The sequence below is a fragment of the Sparus aurata genome, chromosome 17 (assembly GCF_900880675.1).
Source record: "Sparus aurata chromosome 17, fSpaAur1.1, whole genome shotgun sequence".
Classification (NCBI taxonomy): domain Eukaryota; kingdom Metazoa; phylum Chordata; class Actinopteri; order Spariformes; family Sparidae; genus Sparus; species Sparus aurata.
The window spans coordinates 36922409-36941518 of record NC_044203.1 but is presented as its reverse complement, the minus strand read 5'-3'; the positions used below and the strand labels follow the sequence as shown (position 1 = coordinate 36941518).

Here is a 19110-nt window from a genome sequence, read left to right as displayed (position 1 = left end):
TCTGTAGCAGGCTTTGAATTATTGTAGGAATCCTTTCAGAACATCTGCTGCCTAGTCAAGAACCTTGAAACCCGTCCTTCAGTTAAATAGAAATCAAACAACCATAAATTAAACCTTGAGAACAACCAAGACGACCCTTGAGAATATGTGTCGAGCACTTAAGAGTCCATGGTACACCCTCAAGAAGACCATCAGACCAATCAAGAACCCTGAAACCCTGTTCTCTGTCTGTCCACGACGAACACCTCAGAGTCCATGGTAGGCTTTTAAATATTGTTGGAAGCCATCAAGAACACATCAGGCTCGATCAAGAACCCCAAAAAACCGTCCTTTAAATAAAGTGCAAATCAAACAACCATAAAACCCACTGAGACCCTCCAGGATCCATGACGAACTCCTGGGAGTCCTGGTAGGCCAAAAAGCCATCAAGAACACACCAAGCTCAATCAAGAACCCTGGAACCCTGTGCTGATAGTCCTTCAATGACCTAAAAGTAAAAGAACACCTGACCTCAAAGCCCCAAACACTCTGTCTGAACCCAGAAACCCAATGAAGAAGCCCTGAAACCTTCCACAGAACCACACAATCTTCCATCAATCCCTAAAGTTGCAGAGGACCATTAACCTGAGGACCCCAAACCTGGTTTAGGATCTTCTGGTCTTCATTACTGTAACGCCTTTTATTCAGAGTCATCGAGAAGACCGAAAGTACCAAATATTCAAACACGCTCACGTTAAAGACACTGAAGTCATAGAAATAACTAAAATCTGCTGCCTGGATATTTTGAAATAAAGGAAATATGTCTGGATCTTCTGTATGTGGTGGTGAAGCACCGATAAACCAGAATCACTGTGAACGTACAGGCCATCATGTGACATCATAAACTGTGACGCTTTATCTTCAAAACATGCAGCAATAAAAACTTTAATAAAAGAAGAGAAACTGCTCAGCGGCGGCTGTGTCACATGCAGAGGATAAAACAAAGTTCATGTGCTGGTTCATGCGTCTGATATTCACTGCTGAGGTTTGTTATAAATCATAAATCTTCTCATTTACAAGAAATTCCTTCACATTTAAGTTTAAAGCAAAGACTTACTCACTGAGACCTAAAGGAACAGTTAAAGACACGAGACACCACATCCAGGCTTAGCTGATAGAGAAAAGTGCTGATGAATACATTTTGTTAGAACAGATAATAACACTGTGTGCGTTCAGTCCCACATGTACAATTAAGTGTCCCAGATAACCCACATTCACCATGTGCAGCGCTACAGATACGACATTTTGTACATAGATAAATAAATATATTAATGTACAATGTCTACCGAATGAACAAGAAAGCACAAACAGTTAAGAATGTGTTGCAGTCAGCATATCACAAAGTTTATACAGTTCATTCTGATGCAGAAAGTCTTTAAATTGAGCGTTTTTTCAAGGGAGTCTGGTGACTTTCTTCATTTTTTTCCGTTTACTAGATTTGTAAACTTTGACGTGTTTTGTCATCAATATGTTGATAAATGTGTTCAAAAGCTGATGGAAGGCAGGACGCCCCTCAGACATGGACAATCAATCAATCAATAAAAATCAATCAAAGTTGATCTATATAGCACCCTTAAAATGAATCAAAATACAATTCAAAGTGCTTTACAAGTGAAAAAATTTATAAATACAGTTTAGTGACTAATGCACAGCAATTGCAATAAAATGAAATGTTAAAATAATAAAATATAAAAGATAATAAAATACAAAAGATTCAAAAACAAGCTGTACCAATATAAATATTGCATGTAAAATTGTATTTAAAACGTTTAAAAAATGTGATATAAGAATAAGAATAATAAGAACAAAAGTAAAATGTCAATACAAATATTTATAAAAATATAAATAATATCCAAAATAATCTGTAGGTCAATAAAAGATTAATTATATGATAAAAACAAAATAAAGTCCTGATCATTTTTGAAGTCCAGTGTCTTGGCGGCGGTGCTGCTTCAGAACAGCAGGTGGCGATGCTGAGCTCCAGCTGTGATGTCCGACATCAGCAGAAGAAGAAGAAGAAGAAGACCCAGACGAGAACGAAGAAGAAGAAGAAGTGGAGGCGGAAGCTGCGTCGCTGGTGCTGGACGCGGAGCTGCCAGCTGGACTTTTTATTGACTGGACCGACAGAAGCAGCGTGTGGCGTCTGTTCGTGTCCCCGGTGCTGCTGCAGCCGCGGAGGGGCCGCTCGGTGATGAACAACCGGAGGGTCTGAACCCGGAAGAAGAAGAAGAAGAAGATAAAGAAGAAGAAGAAGAAGAAAAGAAGAATCAGTCAGCTCAGTGAGTGTGAACATTAATCTTGCTGTTTGCTCCTGTTGATCCGGCTGAACCAGGATCAGGCCTGAGCCCAGACACACAGCTAACACCAACTCACAGCTAATAACATCAATATTAACAATAACTAACACCAACTCACAGCTAATAACATCAATATTAACTAATATTAATGACATTAACTCACTTTAACTAACACTAACTAACAGTTAATAACATTAATATTAACAATAACTAACACTAACTCTCATTAACTCACATTAACATTAACTAACAGCTAATATTAACATTAAAATTAACATTAACTCACATTAACTAACATTAACTAACACTAACATTTACTCACATTTACTCACATTTACTCACATTAACTCACTTTAACTAATATTAACTAACACTAACATTAACTCACATTAACTCACATTAACTCACTGGTCTGTAGTTGTTATAAAGTATTTGGCTGAAGTTTTAATGTCATGCTGATTTGTACTTTCACTGCCTTCCAGAGGGAACTATTACAGTTCTTTTTACTCTATTACATGTTATCTGTTACCTGTAGTTACCTTGTAGATGAGAGATTTAAAAACATATAATGAGTCAAACATAACACTTTGTTTTACAGGAAATTATACCACTCAACAGTAAAAGCAGCGATGGAGTGTAATTAATTACATGACCCTTTCCAATACACCACATGTTGGATGCACATATTGTACTTTTTACTCCGCTACATTTATGTGTTCACTTTAGTTACTAGTTACTAAAGTTACAAGTTAGGCTGATAATTGCATAAAAGAAGCTTGTCTGCAACCAAAACAGGAAGAGGCACTGTTTTCTCCAGTCACTGTTCTCAGGTCACAACAAAACAACTGGAATAACTGTGGAAACTCTACAAAACTCTGCAGAGGAAAAAGAAAAAGCCTCCTGGAGTGAAGGAGAGCGATAGAAAGAGTGAACGGACGGTTCACTGGATGGAGAGCATCTGTTCGAAGCATCGAAGTCTGTTTCCCTGTGTTTCATCTCACCACGGCGACTAGAGATGCTAAAACTTTTCTTCCACCTGTTCCTTTAAGCCATAAACACAGGCGAGAGAATGTACCACCTGAATGTTCTCTGTTGACCCTCAGGGCTTCTGTACATTTCTGTTACTGATGCCCGTATATATATCTGATATATAATATGGTCCGATGTGTCAGTCGGCCTCTTCGTGCTTTGCCGTATCAAGTCTTTAGATCGTTCTGATGGAGATTAATGAAGAGAGGGACAGAAGAAGATTTCTGATCCTGACCGTCAGTCGAGTTTGAACCTTTTTTTTTTTAAGTTTATCAGCCTTCAGTGTCTCTTTATTATTCAGTCCCTGTGAACCCGGAGAAACGGAGGTGAAGGTGGAGCGAGCTGGAAACACGTTCAGCAGCTTATCAGGTTTCTATTCAGTCAGACAGGCCGAGCATGTGTGTGTGTTTGCAGGTGTGTGTGTTTGTGGGGGTGTGTGTTTGCAGGTGTGTGTGTTTGTGGGGGTGTGTGTTGGCAGGTGTGTGTGTTTGTGGGGGTGTGTGTTGGCAGGTGTGTGTGTTTGTGGGGGTGTGTCTACCAGGATATCCTCCTCCAGTGTTGCGTCAGCGGCTCGATCAGGATCTCACACTCTCTTTGTTCTGCTCTTTACTTTCTCACACTTGACTGTCTCGTGTCCCACGTGCAGCTGATGATTGTTTTCATTCTGGATTCATGTGCTGATTTATTGAATCAACAAACATCGACTGCTTGGTGAAAATAGTGAGAAATATGCGTGGACCTTTACGTTCCTACAACGAGGTCACAACGCAACGTGTTTCTCCAGAACTGAGTTACATGTTGTCAATAAAATATAGAGAAAGAGAAGAAGGAGGAGGAAAAGACAAAGAAGGAAGAAATGAAATGATCAATTATCTTATCTGTGTCAGCCAGGAGAAGCAGGTGATGATCAGTTATCAGAATCAGCTGGAAACCGTCTGTATGTTTGTCCTTAATTCAAATGATTTAAAGAAAAAACAGCAAGTCTTCATCTGTGACGCTGCAACCATCAAAAAAACATCAAAATGTTTGTTCATATATTTTCTGGCAACCGACTGATTGATTTCTTGACTGATTGTTTCAGCTGTACATGTAAAAACAGTTTGATTTATAACAGGACATCAGAGTTTATAAACTGAACTAAGTGTAGTGGAGTAGAAGTACCTCACAAGTAAATGTACTTCCTCTGTGTGTGATTGTGTTTCAGGCGATGGACGCAGAGAGCGGCGAGCTGTTTCTGGGCGGCGGCGTGGCGGCAGACAGCTGGCAGCTTGAAGCCCCGCTCTCCTGCTCCGACCTCGTCTTCTGCGGCTCAGAGAAACCCGTGCAGGACTGGGCGCTCGACCCTGGCTGTGTGAGTGTACCGGCTGTATGTGGTGCAGGTGAGGTCACCTGATGCAGTGAGTCTGACCCTGTCACTGTGTCTCAGACGCTGAACGACAGCGAACCCGAGGACGTCCTCCACGCCGTCGACCCCAACGAGGTGTTTCCCAACGGGCCGCTTGCCGACCCCTCGTCTGAGAGCGACAGCGGCATCTCTGAGGATCCTGTGGTGGAGAGTCCCGTCACCATGGTGACAGCTGTGACCACGGCGACCACCCAGCCGAACCCGGCAACCATCTACCAGGTGGTTTATGACATCAGTGGCCTGAGCGGCGTGAAGACGGAACCAGGACAAGAGAACATGATCTCCATAGAGCTCGGTGAGTGTTTGGTTCAGTCTGCGTCAAAATATAGTTCTCAACAATCCGGAGAAGTTTGTAGTAAAACTGTGATAATAAAGAAACAAATAAAATACATACACGAGTATTACGTGACTTTCAGAGCCTGATCAGACCTTAGCTGTCACTTCACTGAGACAAACAGACTCCATGTTTCTACACAAAGACAGACAGAAGTTCATGTCGAACTTCTGCTGAATTCACAAGAAGGTCCAAATAATGCAGAATGAGTCAAGGGAGTCTGGTGATGTTGTCTCCACTCAGCTGGAGTGATTCACCATTGATTGTTATTCCAAACGTGGACACCTTGATCGTAACCTTTTCGTGATGTCATTTCCTGTCCTGCTCAGATGATTGGAGCTCTCAGGTGTTGTTTTCAGACTCGTGCGTCGTCAACGAGCTGCCCGTGCTTCCTGCCGCTCGCCTCGACTGCAGCTCGAGCTTCATCGACCCTCCGAGTCCCGACGATGATCCGGTGAGAGTTTTGTTTTCTTACTTTACTTCCTGCTGACGGTCGAGCGTTGAGGTTTGACCTGGAGGACTGACTCTTCTTCTGCTGTTGCAGCTGTACTCAGACCTCCAGCTGACGGAGGAGGAGCAGAAGCTGCTGAGTCAGGAAGGAGTTTCTCTGCCCAACAACCTTCCTCTCACCAAGGTCAGACTGCTGAACCTCTAAACACCTCACATCTGTTTGATTTGACTTTTCGGAGGTTCACAGTATAAAAACGTTACCTGGACCTGACGGAGTGATCACAGTGTGGAGACTGATGGTGATGTAATCAAACTTTATCTGCAGGCTGAAGAAAGAATCCTGAAGAGAGTTCGGAGAAAAATCCGCAACAAGCAGTCGGCTCAGGACAGCCGGCGGAGGAGGAAGGAGTACATCGACGGGCTGGAGAGCAGGTACACAAACGGACCGACCCGTGGTTCTGGTTTCTTTAATTTTCAGATTTTCTGAACTTGGTTTGGCTGGAAATAGATAATTATTTTCTACAATTCTTTTTGACGGAACAAAAATTCATCTTGGACTTGCGAGGGGCATTTTTCACTAATTTATAATGTTGACAATTTATCGATTTATCAAGGAAATTAACGGCAATTAAATTGATTGTGTGTGTGTGTGTGTGTGTGTGTGTGTGTGTGTGTGTGTGTGTGTGTGTGCGTGTGTGTGTGTGTGTGCGTGTGTGTGTGTGTGTACAGGGCAGCAGCCTGCTCGGCTCAGAACAAGGAGCTGCAGAGGACGGTGGAGCAGCTGGAGAAACGCAACATGTAAGACCACATTTATTAATATAATTATTCTCAGTTATTGGCTGTTTAGCGGTCGAATCAAGAGGTCTGGTCTCTCAGGAGGAAGTGATGAGTCACAGGTATTAATCAGCTTTGGTTAGTGTTTTAAAGAGAAGTTGTCAGGTACGTAAGTAAAATCAAAAACACTGCTGAGCGCTGCAGCAAGATCCAGTTTCCCGCAGCAGAGGGCGCTGTTGTCTTCTTTATGTTGTCTTCCTTTTCATGTTGTCTTCTTCTTCATGTTGTCTTCTTCTTCTGTGTGTTGTCTGTAAATATTTATCTGTACTGGACCTTCTGTGATGTAAATACAAACTGAAGAACTTGAATATCTCGAGGCGACACTGTCAGATTCACTGTGTCTCTGAGACAAAGACGCAGAGCTCCATGTTGTCTTTGTCCTTTTCTGTGGTCAGATTTCTGGTAAACATGATGTGTTGTTGTTGTTCAGGTCTCTGCTGGCTCAGCTGCGACAGCTTCAGTCTCTGATCAAGCAGACCGTCAGTAAAGGAGCCCAGACCAGCACCTGCTTACTGGTACGAAACACTCAACAGGGTTTGATCCATGATGTCTGTTCTCAGCTCCCAGTAGCTGATTCTGAGGCGTTATGTGTATTTTATCAAATAAATCCAAATTTCTGAAGTTACCACGCTCCCGTTTTAACTAATTGATTAGTTGTTAGCTATTAAATTCCCTTAAATTCTCATATTCCAAAAAGAATGTAAACATTTGGCTCATTTGTCTGAACTCAGATGTTCAGTTTACTGTGACGTGACAAAGAAACGCTGTAAATCACCTCCTTCCACAAGCTGGAACCAGAGAATATTTGGCATATTTGTTTAAAGTGTAACTGAAATGATTAATGGATTATCGAACAGATGGCAATTCAATTTCTGCCGATCGATTAATGGACTTATTGCTGCTCGTGCTTTACAAAGATAACAAAAACAACCAATCAGCAGCTTTCAAAGTAACTAATTAACATTTTATCAGAACAAAGTGTTGATAACATTCAATGTGAAATATGAAACCTGAGTTTGCGTCAGACGTCATGAACACGTCAGATAAACTGTTTGTGTCCTCAGATCATCCTGGTCTCTCTGGGTCTGATCATCATGCCGAGCTTCAGCCCGTTCAGCCGCCGCTCGTCTGCAGACGACGACGACTACAGACCAACAGGAGGTCAGTCGCTCTGACATCACTTCCTGTTGTTTCAGTTGGATTTAATCCAGTGATGTTGGCGTCACATCAGACACATTTAATCTGTTCTGGTTGATTCGATGATACAGAAGCAAAGTAAAACTCTCTTCTTCTATCTTTCTAGTTATTTCCAGAAACATCCTGACAGACCCCTCCTCCTCCCGGCCTACAGAGGATGATGGGAACAGTCCGCCGGTCCAGTCCGACTCCTCGCCACCGCCGTCTGAACTCACTAAATCTGAACTCAGCCAATCAGGACCTGCTGATGGCACTGACATCCTCCAGGAACCAATAGAAACTCTTGAAAATACAGGCTACGATGGGACGGTCCCAGAGGGGAGCCAATCAGGGAACAGCTCAGCTGTTGTTGCCGGGCAGACTGAGCAGCTGGCGATGGGTCTGATGTCGGTGGCGGGGAAAGAAAGCCCCGATCCCGCTAAACCCGCCCACGCTGACGAGATGTAGACGGACCGCTTCCTCGGTCGAGTCGGGACACGTGATTGGTTGCAGAGTTCGTCTCGGTGATGAGCTGTAGATGTGACCGGCAGTGGACGCTCTGATTGATCGCTGCTGATCAGAATCAGCTCCTGTTTGTCATGGATTAATTGATCGGTGGTGGTTTTAAAGACGCAGTCGGCCATGATTTGTTTTAAAGGAATATTTTGACATTTTGGGATGTATGCTTATTATTTTTTCTTTAGAGTTAGAAATTTAAAAGCACTCTTATGTCTGTACGATCAATATGAAGCTCAGATAGCAGACCGTTAGTTTCTCTGTGTTTGCAGTCTTTGTGCTAAGCTATGCTAACTGTCTCTAGTCTGCTGTATGCAAACATCAGCGTGAAAACCATCTGTTCATCTAAAGACTAATGAAAATAGACACGTCTGTTTGAAACAATAGAACCGTCACTGCCCACATACTTACAGCGGCTGTCATGTTAGCGTCAGTGTCAAGCAATGAAACCACTAGAGGGCGCCGCTCAGAGTCAGAACAGTCCGCAGGGCCCTCCACTTCTCCCTCGCCACTGTCCAATCCCCTAACATCATGCAGACGTCAGGCGTGATGCTCCTCTTCTGAAACACTCCCGGTGGGATATGAAGCCGTGTGGGCGATGGAACAAAACCACATCGCACACGAGGTCGTAGAGACGAGACGCGCGGAATCAAGGCGTTAGAAAGAAAAGTGAAGTAAGGTGTCGTTTCCCAAAATGTTGAACTATTCCTTCCAACAGTCCGTCAGTGTTTAAACTTACACTCGCAGAGAAACAAGAAGCTTTTATTCTCCTAACTGTGTGTCGTCTTAGCTTTACTCCGGGTTATCTGAGCTGTTGAAGCATCACAAAGCTTTTCTAACAGATTCAAGTTTTACATAAATGATTTAAAGACTTCCAGATGAACTTCAGCACAGAAACTCCTGGATAAGCTGCTGTAGATTCACTTTATATATATATCTTAAACTTAGCTGACCACATGGACCAGTCTTCATCACACAGGACGAGAGTATACCTCCACATGGACTCCACTGTTAGCATGCGACGAGCTAACAAAGCTGTCGGAGAATTTATTCTTTGCTTTCAAAGATTTTTTTTTACAGTTTATTCAAAGTTTTGTAGCCACACATCTAATGTAAACTGTCTGCTGTGAGGCCAGTAGATCCAGTCAGTGTAAGATAACCTGAGAGGTTCTGATCACCTGAGATGGATCCATAATTTGGGATATTGTAGAATTTGTTCGTTTTTTCATCTGCTCTGACTTAAGTTCCCTCCGGCTCTTCAGGGGGTTATTTCTACGCTGATCTGTTAATTTTTCACTTGTGTCAGACGTTGTTTTGTAACGTTGTGCCATCACACCTGGTTACCTGCTGACCTCTGACCTTAAATCTGCTTCTCAGCCTGTGGTGCCTTTTTCATCCTTAATAGTTAAAGTAACAGTTCATTTAGAAATGTAAACCCAGTCCTCATCTCCTCCTGCCATGATATATAATGATATAAAGTCAGGTGAAGTGTTGCAGCATTCTGCTTAACACCTGAAGTAGCTGGAGACATTTTCTTTCCTTCTGATCGACTCATTGATCCATCGACTAGTTGTTGCAGCTCTAATCAGCCGGCCTGTTTGTTGCTTCATGCAGACTGTGTGTTTGTAACGGACCCTGGAGCCACCAGGGGGCGCCACAAGCTGTGTCATAGTGATCTGACTTTATGTGTTACATTTATTGTATTTTGGAGGGGAAAGGGATATTTCTATTTTTATTTTACTCTGCTTTCTTTTTTGTAAAAAAAAGAAGAAAAAAAGAAAATCCTAATATTTAAAATAAACATTTTAAAGTAAATGTTGCATCTGTCTAATTTCTGCATAATTCATTTTGTCATGCAGTTTGTTAGTTTGGAGTGTTATGAGGTCAATTAAGGATGAATCTGTGGAGAATAATTAAAAATGTTCAATACCAGCAGCAACAACAGCAGTAATAATGCAACCGGATGGACGACATCAAACAGCTGTGATATAAAGACTCCACCTACACACACACACACACACACACACACACACACACACACACACACACACACACACACACACCGCTCATTACCAGTAAACACACACACACAGACACACACACACACACACACACACACACACACACGTAAGCTGCTGAATGTCAGCTAATAAAACTGAGCTTCAGCAGAGAGAAACATGTTGAACCTCTCTGACCCGGCAGAGACTGATCACACGGAACACAAACAACCATCTTCAAACGCTGACCTTCATCATCGTTACATCATCATCATCGTTACATCATCATCATCATCGTTACATCATCATCATCATCATCATCGTTACATCATCACAGCCTCACAATGACTGTAGTCGAGCACATACTGCAAAAAAATATATAATATTTATAAAATGTGACATTAATGTTTCATTCTTTCATTTTTCTTATACAAATTAATTTTATAATGATAATACATTAATTTCAGGAGCCAACTAAGCAGTAAATTCATTTTCTGTTGGACTTCATAAGACATTTTCTACATTTATTTTTAATGTTGGTTTTACTTTATTTAATCTCATATTAATTTACTTGTTCAGACATTTCGTATTTTTGATTTTGGCAGCTTCAGTCCTCGATACAAACCAAGTCTGTGTGCAGTTCTACTGATATATTTGTATTCTTCTTTTTAGCATGTATTACAAACAGGTGCGATTATCCATCTTGGATAATGTTTATGTTTATGTTGGTTACAGTCTTTATAATCTTTATTTCAATTTTTAATTATTATGTTTTTTGTCCTTTTATCTATTCTTCGATCACCTTTTCTCTGCTTATGACTTTTGAACAAGTGGATTGATCTGTCCTGTTTGTCAGACGCCCTTCAGCCACCGAGTCGATCTGAATTCCCACATCGTCTCAGTAAACTTCTGATGTCAGCTTAAAGTGGTTAAAGTATGACTCTCTTTAAAACATTTAAACTCCTGTTGGTCTGTTGGTGATGAATGTTGTTGAGCAGCAAAAACAATGAGTAAAAAAATGACACCAACACATTTCGTTGTTGCCTTTTTCCAGAGACCAAACTCTGCTGAGATTTATATGAGTTTTGTAGAAAACAACATGTTGAACCAGCACACAGACCTAATTTACAGACCTCAGCTCGATGGTGTCTAACAAACTCCTTGGAGATATTTGATCCTCTGGAGAAAAATGTAAATGCGACCTGCTGAGCCTCCACTTATAAAAACAGAGTTAATCAGTCAGAGCGAGCGGCCTGTTCCTCTGCACATGGTGAGCAAACCCACAGCTTTTTGAATATTTAGATGCTTTTCTGATGAATAATTGACAACGAGAGTCTGAAGGGGGCCACTTCCACTTCCTGTTGAAATGGCACCGATCCACAGAGGAGCAAAATACAGCAAACACAGTTCTACTGCTGATTAAAGATGGATGGATGATGGAGGGATAGACTGTTGTCGATCACAGAGGACAGAGAGGCTTAATTATCCTTCATCAGTTCCCTTTAATTACCTCTAATCTGCAGCCTGGTCTCACAGCAACAGTACGACTTTCTGCACAAAACTGAATGTCACGATTTAGTCTGACGTAACTGTTGGATCAGAAAGACACATTGATATAGATTATTATTAAAAGGAAAAATATAACCTCAGTCATCCTCTCCTCCTCCTGATGATATAAAGCCCAGTTTAAACCCTCCATACATTATGATACCCTTAAAAATACCCTTATCTAATTCTAAATTACCTTAATTTAAGGCGTTCAGCAGCTGGAGATATCTTCATTAGCCTTCTTAACATTTTAACTTAATGCCAAAGAAACACCTTCATTTTAAAAACAGCTCAGTCAATAAATTCAGTAACACCTGTGTGACTTTGCCCTTTAAATCCCGCATTAATTATATTCCAGGTACGACTCACTCCATTAATAATCTGTTATAGGGGAAATTGTTTCCAGTTCAAACAAGTAAACTAGTTTCAAAGAAACTGGCGAATGATTACAGTAAATCCTGCCGTGTTTCCATCATGTTTCCAGCCGCCTGGAACCAAATCCATTATTGATGTTTGTCTTCAGCTCTGCAGTTTTCCAGCTGGACCCTCATCGACGCTTCACTGCTGTTGACATCTCCCCCGAGTGACACATCCTGTTCCGACACCGTGAAGTCTTCCAGCAGTTTATACTCTTTAAAATTTCATGTTTGGTTCCCAGTGAATATATTTTAATAATGCTACATTTAGGAAGATGTTTACAGCACATGTGAAATCCCTGTTTTCACATGTAAAATGCACCTGAGACACTTGAATGTTCTCTTGTTTGTCATATTTAGCACACACACACACACACACAGTGAGTGCAGTGTGTTGTCTTACATCACTGTTCTCTCTGAGGACGGTCAATAACACAGATAATGAACCTGTATGTATATTATACCACAGACGACTTACATGTTTTTATTGCATCCCTCCAGTTTGCTGAATAATAAATGTTCTTTTTTTTTTTTACCCAGCATCTGTACATGTTCCACGTTTATGATGCTAATGGCTAAAAGGTAGTTTGGGCACTTCAGAGGAGAGTGGGAATCATCCCTGATGGGTAACAGCACATGAGTGCACGTGGAGGGTTTACATGGCGGATATATAGGAGACGATGACTCCCACTCTTTGTTGAGCTAATGGCTTCCCTCTGCATCCCAACGCCTACAGGATCACCTCTCCTGACAGAACGCTGTCAGCCGACTCTGTTCCCTCTTCTCCAGCTTCACTATCAGAAATATATCTTCCTCTCCAGCGCTTTCTGCCTGATGTTTCTTCTTCCTCTGAGCTCCATCGTTGACGAGAAACTATTAAAAACACACATCAATAAGCCACCATGAACACACACCACCCTGCTGCCACAAACACTCACTAAAAAGCTCCAAATGTGGATTCATCCACCGCTGAAAATAGTCCCCAACAAATGAACTATTTCTGTTAGTTTGATTTGTTTACAGTGAGCAGCTCCTTGAAGACAAAATGATGTATCAGGCCCGTCCTGTGGTTCCCCACTTGTCCACCAGATGCCCTCAGAGTTTCCTGCCCTTCACCTGCTGCTGCTCTTCACTGTGCACCTGTCCGTGATACCTTGATAAAGATTCTCTCTTCAGACAAAGTCCCTGCAATTCAACAGCCGAGGAGGTTCTGGTGGTCACTGAGAAGCTGCTTGAGGATCTTCATGTGTTTGCTGGTCATTCAAGATGTTCTGGGACTCCTAAATGTAGTTCTCGTTGGCTCTAGATCATTCAATTGTTGCTTTAGTATGTTTTCGAGGTCTCCACAGAGGTTCAAGAGGTTCTCAGAATGTCCCTGTCAAGACGGTTCTGATGGTCCTTTGTGGATGTTCTTCAGTAGTTTAGGTGTTTCTAGTGGTCGGTGAGGAGGTTCTGATGGACCTTTGTGGATGTTATCCAGTACTTAAGATGCTTTAGTGATCAGTAGAGAGGTTCAAGTGGTCACTGAGAAGCCTCTTGAAGACCTGTATGTGTTTGGTTGTCATTGAGGAGGTTCTGGGAGTCTTTTAAGTGATTGTATTGGTCCTTCTGTTGGTTCTAGTGATCACTGAGAAGGTTCTACTGGTCTAATAGTGTTGCTCTAGTATGTGCTAGTGGTCTGTAGAGGTTCAAGAAGTTCTTAGGATGGCAGTGTGATCAATGAGGAGGTCCTGATGCTTTAGATGGTTTATAGCCCTGTAGTAGTTCTTGTGGTCATTGAGGAGATTCTTTGGTATTTTAAGTGTTTCTAGTGGTCAATGGAGAGGTTCAAGTGGTCACTGAGAAGCCTCTTGAAGACCTGTATGTGTTTGGTGGTCATTGAGGGGGATCTGGGGGTCTTTAAGGATCTTCTTTGGTATTTAAGGGACTTCTAGTGGTCACTCTGATGTTTCTGAAAGTCCTCAGTGTGTTTGGCGGTCTTTACAGAGGTTCAAGAGGTTCTTTGAATGATCTTGTGATCATTGAGGAGGTCCTGATGCTTTAGACGGTCTATGGTGGTCACTGAAAAGGTTCTAGGAGCCCTGTAGTAGTTCTTGTGGTCATTGAGGAGGTTCTTGGTACTTTAAGTGTTTCTAGTGGTCAATGGAGAGGTTCAAGTGGTCACTGAGAACCTTCTTGAAGACCTTCATGTGTTTGGTGGTCATTAAGGGGGATCTGGGGGTCTTTAAGGATCTTCTTTGGTATTTAAGGGACTTCTAGTGGTCACTCGGATGTTTCTGAAAGTCCTCAATGAGTTTGGTTGTCATTGAGGAGGTTCTGGGGGCCTTTTAAGTGATTGTGTTGGTCCTTCGGTAGGTTCTAGTAATTACTGAGGAGGTTCTACAGGCCAAATAGTTGATTCAAGTGTTGCTCTAGTATGTTCTAGTGGTCTTTAAAGAGGTTTAAGAAGTTCTTAGAATGATCTTGTGATCACTGAGAAGGTCCTGATGCTTTAGACGGTCTATGGTGGTCACTGAAAAGGTTCTAGTACCCCTGTAGTAGTTCTTGTGGTCATTGAGGAGGTTCTTGGTACTTTAAGTGTTTTTCGTGGTCAATGGAGAGGTTCAAGTTATCACTGAGAACCTTCTTGAAGACCTTCATGTGTTTGGTGGTCATCAAGGAGGTTCTGGTCATTCTGGATGTTCCTCATAGGTCCAGCTATCAGTGGTTCTGGAAATCACAGAGAAAAGTCTATTGAGGGCTTTCTTTTATTAAAAGAATAATTCTACATGTTATAAAATATCCTTTGTGTTCCTGTCGGGGGTCAGATGAGGCGGTTGATATCAGTCTGTGCAGTAAAAATGACGATGCAGTCTGTAGATTATTGACTCTAGCTGTCCTGATAAGGAAACAAGTCACCAGAGTGTGTTTTGAAATGTCTCTCACGAGTCAAACCATAAAAATTCCTCACAAATGCATCATGAATTAAAACCAGCTGGAGGACAGCACATGTTGTTATAAGCTCCACTGTCCTTCCTGTTGTTATATATGTCCTTCCTGTAGTCCTTCCACTTTAACTGCGTGTTGGCATTCGTTTTTATTGGTCTGTGAAGCGCTTGTAAAGGGAACAGCGAGATGGGGACGGGATGATCCTCAACCTGCACTGATGGAAGATAACACAGCTATAAAATGTAATGGCAGGGAGACGTAATGGGGGCAAAGGGACCGAGCCGGACTCTGGATACTGCAGCCACACTGATATATGTTACCGACTGTAGGATAACGGAGATTTGTCCACTGGAAGATATATTTATACGACCTTTAGAGTGATTAATGTAACTGCCTCTGTTTTCTTATTTAAGACCATTATCAGTTTAACTGCTAATATGTTTTGCAGAGCAGTTTTATGGTGTGATATTACGGATGGGCAAGTGAAGAAACTGTTTCGTCCTGGTGGGAAAAAAAAATGTTTTGCCAGGAAAATCTGTGAAATCATGTTAAAAGATTTGACATGTGTGAAACTGAGTGAATTTATTTTTCTTTTCCAGGAGTTTTTTTTTTTTTTAATGTGTGAAACCGAATCTGTGAAATTGTATCGAAAGAAATATTTGCATGAGAACGTCTCCTATAATATCTTAAACCAAGTGATTGAAAAAATAAAAATAAAGAAATAAACAAACAAAGCAGGAGGATTTTATTTTCAAATGCTTTTACGGATGGAAACAAAATAAAGGAACTTAAAGAGAACGTCCTGTGAAACGTTGTCCCACCGGTTCTGAACTCATAAACACAGCAGAGAAAATAACATCAGAGTCAGAACCAGAGTACAGAAGTTCTTCACCGGCCCGTCGAGGCTTCTGTAATACTGTGTAGTAGTTTTGGGTTAACTGTTCCTTTAAGCTTTGATCATAACTGAATCCATCCATCTATCATAAACATCTCCTATTAGTCTCCTTCTTTATCTACTTTCCCCTGTGCTTCCTTCCTTATCTCCTTTTCCTTCTTTTTCTTATTTTTGTACTTCCTTACTCCTTCCCTCCTTCCTTATCTTTTTTCCTTCTTCCTTCTCGTTGGGCTTCCTTTCCTTCCTTCCTCATCCCCTCTCCTTCTTTTTCTCCTTTCCTTTGTACTTCCTTTCTACTCCTTCCTTCCTTCCATACCTCCTTGCCTTCTTCCTTTCCTTTGGGCTTCCTTTCCTTCCTTCCTCATCCCCTCTCCTTCTTTTTCTCCTTCCCTTTGTGCTTCCTTCCTTCTCTCCTTTTCCGTCTTTTTCTCCTTTCCTTTGTGCTTCCCTTCTACTCCTTCCCTCCTTCCTTATCCCCTTTCCTTCTTCCTTTCCTCTGGGCTTCCTTTCCTTCCTTCCTCATCCCCTCTCCTTCTTGTTCTCCTTTCCCCACTGCTTCCTTCCTTCATCATCTCCATCTCTATCAATTGTCCCTCTATTTTCCTTACCTCCTCACCTCTCCTCGCTCTCCTTTCCATCTCACTTGACTTCCTTCCTCCCCTCCTTCCTCCCCTCCTTCCTCCCCTCTCTCAGCAGCTCTCCGCCCCGACAGACCTCAGTCAGTCCGTCCTGTCTCTCAGTCCACCAGCAGCGGGTCTAACAGCAGCACTCGGTCGGTCCCACATCTTGATTTAAACACCGTGAAGTGGATCCTACCTGCCTCCTGGATGCGCAGAGACACGGCGGCAGCAGAGTCTCTGTGACCGGAGCTCACCTGCCGGAGTCCGGCGGTCCATTCAGACCTGTTCTCTCCTCCACTGTGGATTATGTGGATTATTACAATCTCAACGCGCTCTTGTCGTGTTAAACTAATAACTAGACGGGCTGACAGGACACCTTTGTGACAGGTGAGCACGTGAAGTTTGATAGCACACAGTCAGTGACATGATGGAGACGCCGGCTTTAAATCACGGGATTCATTTTTTTTCACCTTTGACTAATTTTTAAACTTTTATACAGATATAGACTTTCCACTTTGTGATAATAAAAAAAACATTATTGGACAAAAGAAAGTGAAGTTCCGACATCTTTGTGTTTGTCTTCTTCACCCGGAGGACATTACCGGGGGGACTGCACGAGCGCTGCCCGGGGCCGGAGGGCACGCGCCGGGCATGTTTTCGCGGGCATGGACGGTTAGCTAGTTCACCATCTCTACCGACAACATGGAGAGGGAGGCAGACACCCGCTGAGGTACGGACTAAACAGTCATTTTGAGACGTGATATCATGTTTAGAGGATGTATTGATTTACATTTGAGAGGATAATTGACGTTGGGACGGCTGCATGTTTCTGTCCGGAGGGAGTTGATGCTTTTAAGCAGCGCGGATCCATTACAGGACCGGTGTTAATGTATGGAAGCCCAGCAGGGACAGCAGAGACTATAGCTGTCAAGCACATATATGAATTTAACAACAAAAAGTATGATTTAGTGTCGAACTAAAGAAGCTATTTATCTATAACAACCAGGGAAAAAAGTTTTAATTCAGTGGTTTTGATGAAAAGCTTATAAAGTGCTTTAGCAGTGAGTCAGTTAGCATGTTAGCACATCCGGTTCCCTCCTCTCAAAGAGTTTTTTAAATGTGTTTTCAGTTAAATGTCTGTAATACATAAATAAATAAATAATAAATAATAGATAAATAAATGATACATTTTAGATAACACAACATAAAATACATAATTAAATATCCCACAGTTTAAAGTAATAATCTTGAAGATTGTCATGTAAGTAAATATATGTTAAGTCACTATCAAAGTGCTTCATCTGCTGTAATACCATAGAAGTACACTGTTGGCATCCATGATGAGTTTTCCGGAAAGTTAATGAAGCTATCACTCAGCAATGCTTGGTCGTCCAGAGAGAGTAGGTGGTTCGCATGATAATTATCGGAATAAGTTTGCCTAATGTCAGACAATGAGTAAGAATGACCCCTTAAAGAATCAGTTTTCATGTGGTGTTGTTATTTGGCAAACCTGACAGCTGACTGATGACACACAGACAACACTGTGTGGATCTCTGGGCAGCAGTGAGGTCCAAAAATACACCTGCTATTGCTGCTTTTGGCAATCTTTGAGATTATGAGCTGCTAATATACAAAAGCAGGTCTACATGTGGAGTCAGTAGCCTCAAATTCCACTGGTCAGACTCCGTCAAAGACTATTCTATGATAGATTATTTAATGTTGCAGCAGGTTGAGGCTCATCAATTGCAACGCCCCATGTTTTATGAAATTGTCATAGTAATGTTTGACAATCTTTATGTGCAGAGAAGCTTTCAACCACAATTATGAAGTAAAACGTGCAATATTTGCTCAGATCTTCAGCAGTAAAGTTGTACTTTTAGATGTTGATCTTTTCTAATGTGATGACAGTGATATGACACTTATGATTAGACAGAAATCCATATCAAACTTTCATAATTATTGAACAAAAACTTCAGATTCAGGGCTAGCCAGTTTATTTTCCATTCCATATAATGTGCTTTAAATGTAATACGAGCCGACACATTCAAGTGCCTGCAGCTAAAATACAGTCTCTGCATGCACACCTCTCTCCAGATGCCCAGTTTTACACCTCTGTGTCTCAGTGGAAACCAAAATGACCTTTTCTCAATTCAAACTCTTGTATGGCACCAGCATAGAGGTGTATAATTAGAACACTAAATCAGTGGTTCGCTTTGTCAGCATTAATTATTAAATATTTCAGGGTTGAATAGTTTTTAAAATAGGAAACAACCTGTCATTAGCCAGGTGATAACTAAGTCTGTCATGAGAGCGTCATTAAATCTGTCTAGCTGGATATAAGTTTTTATTACAGGATGACAATGTGTTTCCCTCAGTTTGAGATGTTCATGACACTGGACTTGAGAAAACACTCATCACTTTAAGTGTAAATCACTCTGTTTTGTATGAGGTGAGCAGGACTGGCAGGAAAATTGCCCTCTAATTTCCCAGCATCAGGGAGTTTTCCTCCCACGACTCAACGTGGCTCAACTCACAAAGGCCACTCAGGACTGACTCACACAGAATTATACAGTGAATTCGACCGTGACCAAGCAAAGCAGGTCTTACTGTCCTTACTGTTATTAGA

The 19110-nt window shown here is 41.8% G+C and overlaps 2 protein-coding genes across 4 annotated transcripts in view; both read left to right on the top strand.

Moving 5' to 3' along the window:
• The first annotated feature begins 2086 nt into the window (after positions 1–2086).
• On the top strand, positions 2087–9895 carry creb3l4 (cAMP responsive element binding protein 3-like 4). Of its 2 annotated transcripts, none has more exons than XM_030395071.1 (10): positions 2087–2318; positions 4570–4716; positions 4792–5065; positions 5464–5558; positions 5649–5738; positions 5880–5986; positions 6284–6352; positions 6819–6903; positions 7453–7549; positions 7692–9895. In XM_030395071.1, the coding sequence occupies exons 2-10, from the start codon at positions 4573–4575 to the stop codon at positions 8030–8032; spliced, it is 1302 nt and encodes a 433-aa protein (XP_030250931.1). In that variant the 5' UTR covers positions 2087–2318; positions 4570–4572; the 3' UTR covers positions 8033–9895. The 2 variants fall into 2 exon arrangements, with proteins under 2 accessions (XP_030250931.1, XP_030250930.1); XM_030395070.1 differs by having other exon boundaries at positions 2088–2318; positions 5434–5558.
• A 6516-nt stretch (positions 9896–16411) lies between these two features.
• The window catches only part of LOC115567154 (atrial natriuretic peptide receptor 1-like), a 77191-nt gene continuing 74492 nt past the window's right edge, over positions 16412–19110 (top strand). The window contains exons 1-2 of one of the 2 annotated variants that reach the window (XM_030393452.1): positions 16412–16871; positions 17079–17214. The gene's annotated coding sequence lies outside the window, so the exon portion shown is untranslated. Of the gene's footprint in view, positions 17215–19110 lie in introns of both variants that reach the window. The other variant, XM_030393451.1, reaches the window with a different exon arrangement.

Excerpts from the sequence above, each read along its gene's own strand:
- creb3l4 (XM_030395070.1), top strand. The coding sequence starts at position 4,573 with ATGGACGCAGAGAGCGGCGAGCTGTTTCTGGGCGGCGGCGTGGCGGCA. Across the intron at positions 5,559-5,648 it reads CGAGTCCCGACGATGATCCG|CTGTACTCAGACCTCCAGCT; the intron begins GTGAGAGTTTTG and ends CTGCTGTTGCAG. Across the intron at positions 6,904-7,452 it reads AGACCAGCACCTGCTTACTG|ATCATCCTGGTCTCTCTGGG; the intron begins GTACGAAACACT and ends TTGTGTCCTCAG.